Raw genomic sequence first — 13,445 nt, 5'->3', positions numbered from 1 at the left:
TGCTTTCTTGATTTGATATGTGATAATTGGAAAAATGGTTTTCTGATCCATCGAAGTGGGCAGTGTGTACTTTATCGCACTAGCTCTTTCGAGTGGTGACTTGCTTGAAATATTTTCGTGAATATCCTGCTTGCACTATCTACATGCTGGACGCCACGTCGCTGGGTGAATCCCTCGACTAGTCTATAATAACCTCATGCTGGACGCCACGTCGCTGGGTGAATCCCTCGACTAGTCTATGAATCCCTCGACTAACCTCATGCTGGACGCCACGTCGTTGGGTGAATCCCTCGACTAGTCTATAATAATAATAATAATGAATCTACATGGACTTTAGATAGTGAAAGTTGATGGAGGGTCAACTGCGGGTAATTTTGATCAAGCGAGGAAAATGGCTCCTGAGAGCCCCTGTATCCTACCCTGTGCTGTTATACGCTTTCCTACTTGTGAATATAAGTTTGAAGCTATTATTTGCTATTCGTTTATATGATTGCATGTCTGGGCACCACTGAGCTTTAGCTCACTCCACGTTTATTTGTTTTCCTTACAGGATGGGAAGTTTGAAAGCATTTGAGCAGCTTATATTTCCTATGAATGTACTTGAACAACTTGAATTTAAATTTCGGTTTGTAATGAATTCTACGTTAAGCACTGTACCTTTTATTTTTGGTTGCCACTTGAAGCTGGAAAAGTGTAACCCTAAGTCTGGTATCCGGCTTGTATGTACGTATTTGTGTGGTATGGCTTTAATCCTTGTAAGTAACGCACGAAGTGTTTAAGAGCCCTCGATTGGCTATCTTATAAATGTTGTTATCTTTGAAGTTAAATGAGGATTTAGTTTATTCTTCGGAAGGATTTGGGCTAGATTGCTTGTGTGAGTCCTGGCGAGAGCTAGTCAGACGGCCCGCCAACCCTCTGGTTCGCCTTAGGGGAAAGTGGGGTCGTCACAAGAGAAGCCAGTAGTAGAATGGATAGCCCTATTATAAGCAAACTCAACATGAGGTAAACACTCTTCCCAAGATTTCAAGTTCTTTTTGATGATGGCACGCAACAAGGTACCTAATGTACGATTTACCACCTCGGTTTGACCATCAGTTTGGGGGTGGCTAGCAGTAGAGAATAGCAATTTGGTGCCTAACTTAGACCAGAGTGTCTTCCAAAAATAGCTCAGGAATTTAACATCTCTATCAGATACAATGGTCCTAGGAATGCCATGCAATCTCACAATCTCTTTAAAGAACAAATTAGTAATATGAGATGCATCATCCGTTTTATGACAAGCAATGAAGTGTGCCATTTTAGAGAATCTATCAACAACCACATAAATGGAGTCATGGCCATACTTGGATCCAGGCAAACCAAGTATAAAATCCATAGAAATGTCAACCCATGGTGCACTAGAAATAGGTAACGGGGTGTAAAGGCCATACGGGTGTACCTTGGATTTAGCTTTCTTACAAGCTAAGCATCGCTCTACCACTCGTGCAATATCTCTCCTCATGTGCGGCCAATAGAAGTGCTCCTGCAGCATGGCAAGAGTCTTATCAATCCCAAAATGTCCCATAAGGCCACCCGAATGGGATTCTCGTATCAAAAGTTCGCGGATGGATCCATGTGGGATGCAAAGCCGATTGGCATAAAACAAGTAACCATCGGAAATGAAGAATTTACCTTGCCCAGTGTGTTTGCAAGAAAGGTAAAGTTCACCGAAATCACTATCTTGTGCATAGATGTCTTTAATAAGCTCAAACCCTAACAACTTAGCATCTAAGGAAGTGAGTAGAGAGTACCTTCGTGAGAGTGCATCCGCAACTACATTAGACTTACCAGCCTTGTATTTAATCACGTATGGAAAGGACTCCACGAATGCGATCCACCTTGCATGCTTTTTGCTCAAGGTATGCTGAGCCTTAAGGTATTTAAGGGACTCATGATCAGTGTGTATCACGAATTCCTTAGGCCTTAAGTAGTGTTGCCAAACTTGTAGTGCTCAAATGAGGGCGTACAACTCTTTATCATAAGTTGAGTAGTTCAGTGCAGCCCCATTGAGTTTCTCACTAAAGTAGGCAACAGGTCTTCCTCCTTGGTTCAACACAGCTCTAACTCCAATACCTAAAGCATCACAATCAATTTCAAATGTCTTAGAAAAGTCAAGTAAAGCAAGTACAGGTGCATGTGTGAGTTTGTGCTTTAAAGCGCGAAAGGCTTGTTCTTGAGAATCTCCCCAATGGAAGTTCTCATTCTTCTTGATCAACTCGGTCAAGGGTGCAGCAATAGTGCTAAAGTCCCTCACGAATCTCCTATAAAAACCCGCAAGGCCATGGAAGCTTCGAACGTCACCCACAGACCTTGGTGTTGGCCACTCTTGAATAGCTTTCACCTTTTGATCATCCACCTTTATTCCCTGCGCACTTATAACAAACCCTAGGAACACAAGCTCGTTAGTGCAAAAATTGCACTTCTTGAGATTGGCATAGAGCTTCTCTCTTCGAAGTACATCCATAACAGCCCTAATATGCTCTAGGTGTTCATCATAAGATTTGCTATAAATTAGGATATCGTCAAAGTAAACTACCACAAATTTTCCTAAGAATGGACGCAGAACATGATTCCTTAACCTCATGAAGGTACTAGGTGCATTAGTTAGCCCAAAAGGCATCACTAACCACTCATACAAGCCATACTTAGTTTTGAAGGCAGTTTTCCATTCATCCCCCTCCTTAATCCTAATTTGATGGTACCCACTTTTGAGATCAATTTTGGTAAAGAACACAGCCCCATGTAACTCATCAAGCATGTCATCTAAGCGAGGTATAGGGTGGCGATACTTTACCGTGATGGCATTTACGGCTCTGCAATCGGTACACATTCTCCACGTACCATCTTTCTTGGGCACCAGAATGACTGGAACAACACACGGGCTTAAACTCTCACGTGCCCATCCTTTGCCAAGCAACTCGTCCACTTACCTTTGTAACTCCTTAGTCTCCTCCGGGTTGCTCTTGTAAGTTGGGCGATTTGGTAATGAAGCTCCAGGGATGAAGTCAATTTGATGCTCAATGCCCCTAAGTGGTGGCAATCCACTTGGCATGTCCTCGGGGAAGACATCAGCGTACTCCTGTAAAAGAGACTTACCTCGAGAGGTATATCAGTATCAAGTTCATGCACATTCAAGGCTACTTCCTTGCTAACAAGCATAAGAAGTGGCTGCTCATCTCCCATTAACTTCCTCACTTTCTTGGCTTTTATCAGGAGCATTTGTTTTCCCTCGATTTTTACCTCACTTGCCGAGTTATCTATAGCCTTTTTCCTTTCCTTTTTTGCCTCGGCTCTCTCATTTTCTTTTCTTTTTGCACTATACTTCTCAAACTCTTGTTGCAATTTCAATTGGTCCTCGTGCACTTATTTTGGAGAAAGGGGAGCTAGGGTGACTTTCTTACTATTGTACAAGAAGCTATACTTGTTAGTCACACCATCAAAAGTTACCTGCCTGTCAAACTGCCACGACCTACCTAGTATAATGTGACTAGCCTGCATAGGTACAACATCACATAATACTTCATCAGAGTATTTATGAATTTGGAAGGATATCAGAACCTGTTTGGTTACTCGAACCTCTCCAGAATTGTTGAGCCATTGGAGTTTGTAGGGGCGCGGGTGATCCCTCGTAGGCAGTTTCAAGTTGTCCACCATGAGTGAACTAGCTACATTTGTGCAGCTCCCACTATCAATAATCATACTACAAAGTGCTTGATTGACGAAGCACCTAGTGTAGAAGATGTTCTCCCGTTGAAGCTCATCCTCCTTAACACGTGCAGTTAATGCTCTTCGTGCAACCAAGGCGGTCCCAAAGTGACCCTCGGGTGCACTAAACTCCTCTTCATTTGGTGACTCACCATCACTACCTCCTTCAAGGGGTGGCATGCCTTCGTACTCGGCTTCGTCCTCGCTCACGATCTCGCCATTTTACATCATAACCATAGTCCTTTGATTGGGACATTGACTAGCAATATGGCCTCTACCTTGGCATTTGAAGCATCGAGTATCACGAGCTCTAGTTTGTGCCCTAGGCTCCTCAAATTTTGGAGTAGAAGTGGATGGTTTACTAACACTAGAATTGGCCCCCTTACCTCCCTCGAATCTCGGCTTGGGTGTAGGCGCATTTGATGAAGGCCGAGAATCATTTCGTGGTTGGAATGGCCGGTTGGTAGGGTAGGTGGTATTGCCGAAATTCGATCGAGTAGTACCCCTCCTCTTGAGCCTTTGCTCGACCTTAATGGTCTTGTCGACAAGCTCATGCAACTCCATGTAGTGTTGGAGCTCCACTCGTTCAGCAATATCGGGTCTTAACCCGTTCAAGAACCTGGCCATGGTGGCTTCGGGGTCCTCTTGTACGTCTGCTCTAAGCATCAGGATCTCCATCTCCTTGTGGTACTCATCCATACTCCGGTTGCCTTGGACTAAGGTTTGTAGTCGGTGGTACAAATCCCTAGTGTAATGTCCAGGCACAAAGCGGGTGCGCATCATGGCTCGAAGCTCGGGCCATGGAACGAGCTCAAGGAGCCCATTTCTTCTTCTAGACTTCTTGATTTGGTCCCACCAAACCACAGCGTATTCAGTGAATTCCATGATTGCCAATTGCACCTTTTGCACCTCGGTGTAATTTTGGCAAGAAAAGACCATTTCGATCTTGGATAACCATTCGAGAAAGGTCTCGGGATCGGACCGTCCTTTGAATTTAGGGATTTGCATCTTGATTCCCTTGAACACATCTGTAGGTCTAGGTTGGCTCCTTTGCCTTGGCCAAACGCGAGGTTCTCCGTCATCGTCATCATTGTTGGAACTATCGGATTCTTCCACGCCCTTTTGCCTTCGCGTGGACCTAGACGTCTTTGGTGTTCCAGACGCCCGGAGCTGCAGCAACTCATCTTGAATGGGTTCTAGCATGCGTTGGAAGCGCCTCTCCATTTGCTCCATCATTTGTTCAAAGTCCATGGGATGAGATGCTCCTTCGTTGCCACTAGACATGAAGTCTCAAGTGTACCTGCAAGGGTTAGTAGCAAAAAAAAGGGGAAAGAAACGTTTGTCTCCCTTTCTCTTTTTTTCTTTTTTCACTTCACTCCCTAAGTGTATACTCTCACACTCGTGTATGGTCACTCAGTTCACTCTAATGAGCTCACCACAATTTCTCACAGCCCCTTGCACAACCTTGAAGAAATTAGAATTCCTCAAGTGCTCAAAGTTAGCTTAAAAATCAAGTTCACGCTAAAATTTGAGGTTCGTAAGAGTGGAGATTTTCTTGGAAAACAAAATTAAGACACTAAGAATGGAGTGGTAGAATATATACAAGAATAAAAATTGGGAAAAGACCTGACACAAAGCTACAAAAAAAAAATTAAGAATGATGCTCAATGCTCTAACCGACAAGGAAATTATTTCTTTTGCCTTGTTGGAGTTCTTGGTCAGCTTACCAACCAAGGTCACCAAATGCTTAGCAGTCAAATGAGAGAAAATGGAAGACTCACTAAATGACTCAAGACTTACCTGGACTCAATAAACGACTCAATGGACGACTCAATAAACGACTCAGGGCTGATCTTTACGAAGCCTAGACAAGACGCTTTTGACTCTTGCGTGCTGGCACCTCGTGTTACTACTGCCTTGGCTTACGCTGGGGGTTTTAAGAGGTGTTGGTTCTGTGTGGGGTGCTCAAGAAGGGGTCGGTTGGCCCTTGATAGTAACTGACAACGGGGACAAGGTGCTGTAGTCAAAGTGGGAAACAATGATAGTGGGCGGTGGTTTTTGTTTAGGAACTGATTTGTAGTGTGGCGGTTTAGGATTCAAGGTGTGGTGCGGCTGGTTAATGTCTGATGTGGTGAGGTTGAGGGTAGTTAGGAAGGCTTGGGCTTGATTTCCGAATTTCCTTGGCTGTCCTCAATCCTAAAGGTGTTAGGAGTAGAGGCGTTTTGAGAGTGGGACTTGTATCCGAACTAGGAGACTTGGAGCCGAGCTTGTCTCTTGTTTCTTTTTTTCTTTTTTTTTTGTTGCAGCTCTCTAATCTATGTCTCAAGAACTCAGATTCAGTCCCAAGGAATTGATTGATTTGTTTTTTTTTCTTTTTTTTTTTTCTGGTTCAAGGTGCAAGATTGCCAAGAAAGAAATAAGTTTCCTTCCCAAGTTTCAGAAGCCCTCGATCAAAATCAACACATCAATCTTGGTTGATCCAAAAGCATCAAGGCTTTCGTCCAGGGAGCTCAAGAACTGCCCAAAATCAATTTTGGTATCCAAGATTGCGAGGCACAACACAAAAGCTCAAGGTTCAAGCAAATCAGGTTCGGCAGCCCCCACAAAGTAAATTCTAGCAACGACACAATAAGGTATGTGACTCTCTTTCCTTTTTTTTTTTGTTTCCCTTCTATGTTCTGGGCAAGGCACGATAATCAGCAAAGACAAAGAGTCCGGACAACAATAAACAATAGCCAGGCACAAAAAGTGGTGACACAAATCTGAAACGAACGCAAGACACGAAGCACACAGCCTGGAAATTGCGGACAGCAGCGGAACAAACAAGGAGAAAGATTAGCTACTGACCCCCCTTTCTTATTTTTTTTTGTTTGGATTGTTTGGACACGACTCAAACAACACAAGACCCCACACGCATTAAACTAGAAGCTGGACAGAAACTAGAGCCAACTAGTGAGCGAAATTTCTGGACAGATTTGCACACAATACCACAAGACACGCTATGAAGAAACAAGAGGAAGTCCCTGCGGCTGTAATTTTTTTTTTCCCTTCTGGTATTGCTTCTGTTCTGTTTTTTTTTTTAACTCAGGTTGGGACTTACTGACAACAACAACAAGATCTTGAACAAGAGACAGGCACAACAATTAAGAGACAATTCGGTCAGATTGGGCCATGCAAGAGATAGTGTTAAGTGCGGCAAGACCGAAATCTGAACGACTCAATGCTTTGTTGCGCGTTTTTGGCACAATGATCAACACTGACCAACACCTCAATTTGCTGGACACAAATGGTGGAAACAAAGACAGCAAGACACGAGCAGATTTCGTACAAGACTCAATAGAAATTAACAACAAACAAGACACGGACAGATTACCCACGAGTCAATAGAAAACAGCAATAAGGATGCGACAACTAAGACACCAGCGGTTTTTTTTTTTTTTTTTTTTTGTTAACAATGATGGAACACACAAATGACCTAGACACCACACAAGTGACTCCTAGGAATTCCAGAAATTGAAGGTGACAACAAAACAGAAACAAACAATGACGACCAGACTTGAAAACAAAGGAAACTCGCGGCCAGAATGTAACGTGCACAAAAATTTTTTTTTTTTTTTACGCTACCGAGACAGATACGAATTAAGGCACGAATTAAGACACAAAAGAGGGATAAACGATGTTACCAACAAGCTAGCTCTGATGCCAGCTGATACGAATCTTGTTGGTGAGAAGATTCGCGACCCAAGATCACTTGTTGGATTTGACTTCGAACGCAAGAAACGGTAGCAGCAGAAACCCTATGACCCCTCTAATCCCCGTGACTACGAACTTGTTGATATTATCTCAACCCGTAATCAAACGAATTAGCGAACCTCAGGCAAGTGTAGAAGGTGCCACAATTCAAGTGTGGTTCTTGAATTGATAAGCCAAACAAGAACACTAGAGTAAAACTCTAAGTTGTTCAAGGGTTGCTCGAAAGCTATGGAGAAAATTCTCTCAAATATTTTATGATAAAAGTGTCTACCCTTTAATGATGTAATATGGTGCCTTATATAGGCTACAAGTCAAAAACCTAATCTAGTAAGAAAATGGACTAAGGGTGCAGTGGATATGGGCCCTAATAAGGGAGGCTTAACCCCCGACGGGTTAGGCCCCACGTGGGCTTTCCTTCCTAGGTAGCCCAGTCTAGCAAATAATAATGAGTAAATTAGCAATCCTACCCTTGGCGATTCTACGTGCAATATGCACTTAGCCAATTATTCAATCTAATCAACTAATGTGGAAATAACTAACTATGATGCTAAAACGGAAATTAGGGTTTGGCAAAAACCCTAATCCTCAAGTGTAGCTTCAATGCTCATTATCGGACCGTGACCAGCTTCACTTGAGTGTATGAATCCTTCAAAGGACTTGTGTATGGCCTGAATAAGTACATTGAGTTGCTCACGAAGTTTCTTTGCGCGAGCCCTAGTAATGGGTCCACTTGGGGCGTGCACGTGATCCTCAGCTCCTCGATTACTCGAGCCATTGTTGGCCTGCCCACGTACCATGATGCTATCAACTTGTCTCACATCGGGCATTCCATACGAACCGATCATGTTTCTTCGTCAGGTCAGTTAAAGGACCTGCTAATTTGGAGAAGTCTTTAATGAAACGTTGGTAATACCCAGCCAGCCCTAGAAAACTGCGGATCTCTGTGGGGTTTTCTGACCTCTACTTTCGCCGGGTCAACCGAAATGCCTTCTTGGGAAATTACGTGCCCTAGGAAAGAGATTTTCTCCAGCCAAAACTCGCACTTACTGATCTTGGCATATAACTGATGCTGTCTTAGGGTTTGCAAAACAATTCTTAGGTGTTGCTCATGCTCTTCACGTGTCTTGGAGTAGACCAGAATGTCGTCAATGAAGACCACAACAAATCGATCTAAGTAGGGCTTAAAAACCCTATGCATTAAATCCCTGAAGGCGGCAGGAGCATTGGTTAATCCAAAGGGCATAACCACGAACTCGTAATGCCCATATCTCGAGTTGAAAGCGGTTTTCAGAATATCCTCCTTCCTGATTAGCAACTGGTAATACCCTTGGTGGAGGTCTAGTTTCGAGAGGACCACTGCTCCTTACAATTGATCGAACAACTCATCAATGTGGGGCAGTGGATACTTAATTTTAACCGTGATATTGTTCAGGGCTCAATAGTCGATACACATCCTCAAACTTCCGTCCTTTTTCTTTACAAACAACACAGGGGCTCCCCAAGGAGACCTACTCTCTTGAATAAACCCCCGCTCCAAAAGGTCTTGTAATTTCAGCTCCTTCAGCTCCGCAGGGGCCATTCGATATGGGGTTTTTGAGATAGGTGAGATTCCCGGTAACAGGTCGATCTTGAATTCTATCTCTCTTTTCGGAGGTAGGGCTATTAACTCATCAGGGAATACATCCGGAAATTCCCGTACTATGTGCACGTCCTCTACCTTCAATTTATCCGTGGGGGTATTGATTAGAAAGGCTAAAAATTCTTGCGCCCCTCTACTTAGCAGTTTTCTAACCCGAATGCCCGAAATCAAAGCAGATGAGGCTAACCTACCCCTTATGTCCAACCTTAAGGTTGCCTCACCAGGAATGCGGAATTCTACCACTTTCTTTTTACAATCCAGTTGGGTATTATATTTGGCTAACCAGTCCAGACCCAAGATCACATCATACCCCTTAATGGACAGGCTTATCAAATCTCCTAACAATCGCTTCTCTCCTACCCACACTTCACAATCCTTATAAACCATACTAGTAACCAATCGTTGATTCCCCGTAGATGTACTAGCTTCTAGGTCGTATGGTAAACTAGCAGGTTTTATATCAATGCCACACATGAAATTAGGGTTAACAAATAAATGAGTGGCACCGGGATCTACTAAAACCTTTGCAAAACGGTGGAAGATAGGGATCTTACCTTCTACGACCTCAGAGGAATCTGGGACTTGTTGAGGCTCTAACGAGTACACTCGATCTGGTACCTTAGGTTTAGTCCCTTCTCTCTTCGCTGGTCCAGTATTGGTCCTCGGCGGTTGTTGGCTTCCCCTTCCATCTTGTTTTAGAACCGGGCAAGTGGCTAATTGGTGGTCTGCACTCCCGCAGCGTAAACATTTACCTTCCTTCCTCCAGTAATTATCTTCTGTGTGGTTTGGCTTCCCACAATGCCCACAGGGACCGCGAGGTGCTGAAACTGAGCCTTCCTGAAAATTTCTCTTTGGCCTCGCCCAGTTTGACCACCCCTAGACGGAGTCCCTCTGCCTATTCCAGTCTGCCGTCCACCTCCAGACCCCGGTCCGTATTTGGGAGGAGCACTCTTCTCTCCCTGTCCTGAACTGCTCCCAGAAAAGCCTCGTTTCTTGGCCTGGAAGTTCCTTACTTGGAGCCTAGCGTTTTCCACTCATTGCGCCTTCTCGACGGCCTCGCTAAAAGCGTTAATCTGGGCCACCGCGAGGTCCTTCTGAATTTCTACGTTCAGACCCTGGATAAAATGCCTTATTCGCCGCTGCTCGGTCATGATCAGCTCAGGAGCAAATTTGGATAGGCGGGTGAACTGGCTCTCATACTCCGCTACAGACTGGGCCCCTTGGCGGAGTCGGATAAACTCATCTTCCTTCCGTTCCTGCACTAAAGGAGGGAAAAATTTCGCGTTGAACTCTCGTATGAAGTTTACCCAGGTCCGAGGCGTTTGCTCCCGCTCCCACTTCTGCCGTATGACGTTCCACTAGGAACGGGCCGCCCCTTCTAGCTAAAAGACAGCAAAAGTCATCTGCCTTTTTTCGGTGTAGTGCAAGGCAGCAAAAATATCCACCATCTTCTCGAGCCACTTCTCGGCTATATCTGGATCGGGCCCCCCAATGAACTTGGGTGGAGCAAACTTTTGGAATCTCTCGAGAGCTCTGTCCTCGCTCTCGAAGTGGTTGTCAGGGTTTCCAGGGTTAGGGTTTTGACCCTGTTGCTGCACCACTTGAGCCATTAAATTAGTCATTTGCTGCATAGCAGCAGCTATTTGGATATTAGGGTCAATCCTAGGTTCAGGGTTAGGTCCAGGCGAAGTTTCCCCGGCGCCCCTGTCCGACGTCGGTTGCCTACTCCCGCGCCCACGTCCCCGACCACTAGGGGTGCTTTCCATCGGATCTATTCAATCTAGGTAGATATAACGAGAACAATAAAATAACAATGTATGTACGTAAGAAACCAAAAGCTTTTCACAATCTAACATATATACAATACAAAATAACATCAAACAGTCACACATTAGCAGCCCGTCAAGTACAAACATAGACAATCCATAAGGGAATGGCCTCATCAAAAATAATATACACATAGCTAATCCAAACGTACAAAGCGGCTAGCTAAGGCTCTTCCCCCTATCCATCCTATATACAGAAGACAAAACCATCCAAAAGACCCTAGGAGTCGCGACCTAGTCCGTCGTCCGGCTAGTGGACCCGTCCGACGGGGTGGAATCACCTCCTGCCTCGCCCCCCGCACACAAAGCCTCGTTGCTCTTCTCCTCGAGCACATCGTCGCAAAGGTTCAAGATCGACTCGGCTCGAACCCTAACTTTCCTAGCTCACTTAGTAATACGCTCACGGGTCTCTCCAAGTTGGGCACAAAGGTCGTCCACCCTATCTTGACCTTCGATCACATCGTACTCTAACTCCATAATTCGCTCGACTTGTTTCTCGTTAGCTGCCCTTAGTTGGTTCACCTCGGCCTCAAGCCTAGCGTTATCTTTTGCCAACTCCCTCCGTTCCTCTACCACGGCCAACACTAAGGTGTTAGGGTAGGCGTAAGTGTGACGGCACTCGCAACGTCGGAGGCGGTTAGTCGGACTCCAACGTACGACAGCCCCTCTTGGCCGAATCTGGTACTTAATCGTCGGAAGCACTCCACGGGGTCGCTCACCGATAGAGCTACCACTAGGTCCACTATGCCCGTCCATCCTACACCAAAAGAGTAAATAATCATAAATAATCTTAAGGGACACAATCAAAATAATCCTCAAGTCGAGCATTTCTAACACGCCCAGGCCAATTCAAACCTAGGCTCTGATACCACCTGTGACAGCCCCACCTTCCCCTAAGGCGAACCAAAGGGGTTAGCGGACTGCCTGCCCAACTCTCGCCAGGACTAACGAGACAGTTTAATGCGGTCTAAAACGATTCAAAATATATAAGCGCACTTAAACAAACCAAAATCTCGAAATAAAAAAAATGAAAATCGGAACCGGCATGAATAGTGCTAGACATGACAGAATTCGGTCGGATTCTAACCGGATTCCTGGCCGGATACTGACCAGAGAGCATCTGGCCGAATGCTCAAAAATCCAGGGCAATCCGGCCAAGTTCTGGCCGGATTCGGCCCTGCCGTTTCCTGCCAAAAATTTTTCTTTTGCCGTTTGAAATCCGAATCTGTCCAAAATCCACCCAAACATCAATCAAACATATACACCTTGAAATTTAGCATGTACAAGCCAAAATAGCATACCAAAGTTACCAAGCTCATTTACACATGTACGGGTTCAATCTTACAATTCAAAAGAGGGAACGGATCAAAATACATCTAGGGTTTCATTCATTGAGGAGCTATACAAAATGTATTCACAACTAGCTCAACTCGGCATCCAACTATCAAAGCCATTCCAAAAGTATTCAAATTCCTGTAAGGAAAACAAAAGGAATAGAGTGAGCTTATAAGCATAAAGCTTTTCATTCCAATTCATCTAATAGGAAGTAAGCCAAGAGCACACATCAATAGATTTGGTAAAAGGATACGGACGGCTCTCAAAAGCCCCTTTCCTCACTTGTATACTTGATCGGACCACATTGACCCTCCATCAATGTTTAAAGAGTAACCAACCATAGGCTCCACTTTACTTCCATTCCTTCCACCCGACATACCCCTACCGGGCCCGAACTCCAAACAGTACAAAGGTGGTAATACTCGAGTATATCGGAATCGAGAGTCTCATACTACAAGATTCCATATAACAGTCCTCATGGCTCGTCAATTTTCACGACCAAGCCCTCGCTGGCTCGATTCAATCGACTACCAATGGGGTTGAAATCAGTAGTAACAGTAATGGCTGTTGGATACTCATCCAAATGACACCAAATCCAGTATTTCATGTACCATTCAAGTACCACAATAAACAGTCATATATAAGACGAAAGGATGAGAGTGATCAAGTACACCCTCACTTTAATTAGTTTCATTGGTTCAAATAAGCATTCAAGGCATCAAATTCAAATGTAACAAAGCCACATAGTAACAAGCAAGTGAGTAGTACACTCACCAAACAAGCAAATGAAATTTCATAAACTTCCGCCCAAAGAGTGTCTTGAATCACCGTCACGCCCTAAAATATTCAAACAAGCACAATAAGACTCGATTACAAGTCATAAACCAATTCCACAAACTACCAAAAGTAAGACTCCATTAGAACGTATAAGTACTAAAGTAAGCTAGGGAAAGTCCGGAAATGAAAGTTAAGCCCTAAAACCCAAAAACAGTTTTGACGTCATTTAGCGTATTGGACACAACCGACACTACGATTATCGAATGGATGTACAATACACACCGTTTTGAAGCTAAGAGAAAGGGCTACAATGTTGAAGAAGGCCACTCAATCCAGTTTGTAGTGCAACTAGGTCAAAATTCCAATGTAAC

The 13,445-nt window shown here is 44.3% G+C and overlaps 1 protein-coding gene across 1 annotated transcript in view; it reads right to left on the bottom strand.

Moving 5' to 3' along the window:
* Positions 1-3,924, bottom strand: part of LOC113777383 — a 61,838-nt gene extending 57,914 nt beyond the window's left edge. The window contains exons 1-4 of the mRNA XM_027322418.1: positions 3,487-3,924; positions 2,970-3,118; positions 2,007-2,543; positions 1,060-1,790 (exon numbers count right to left, since the gene is read on the bottom strand). Coding sequence (XP_027178219.1) covers positions 1,060-1,790; positions 2,007-2,543; positions 2,970-3,118; positions 3,487-3,924 — 1,855 coding nt within the window. The remainder of the gene's footprint in view (positions 1-1,059; positions 1,791-2,006; positions 2,544-2,969; positions 3,119-3,486) is intronic.
* Positions 3,925-13,445: the final 9,521 nt, after the last annotated feature.

This window comes from Coffea eugenioides, chromosome 7 (assembly GCF_003713205.1).
Source record: "Coffea eugenioides isolate CCC68of chromosome 7, Ceug_1.0, whole genome shotgun sequence".
In the NCBI taxonomy this organism is placed as follows: Eukaryota; Viridiplantae; Streptophyta; class Magnoliopsida; order Gentianales; family Rubiaceae; genus Coffea; species Coffea eugenioides.
Note: the sequence above shows the minus strand (reverse complement) of the source record. Positions and strands in the feature narration are given on the sequence as shown.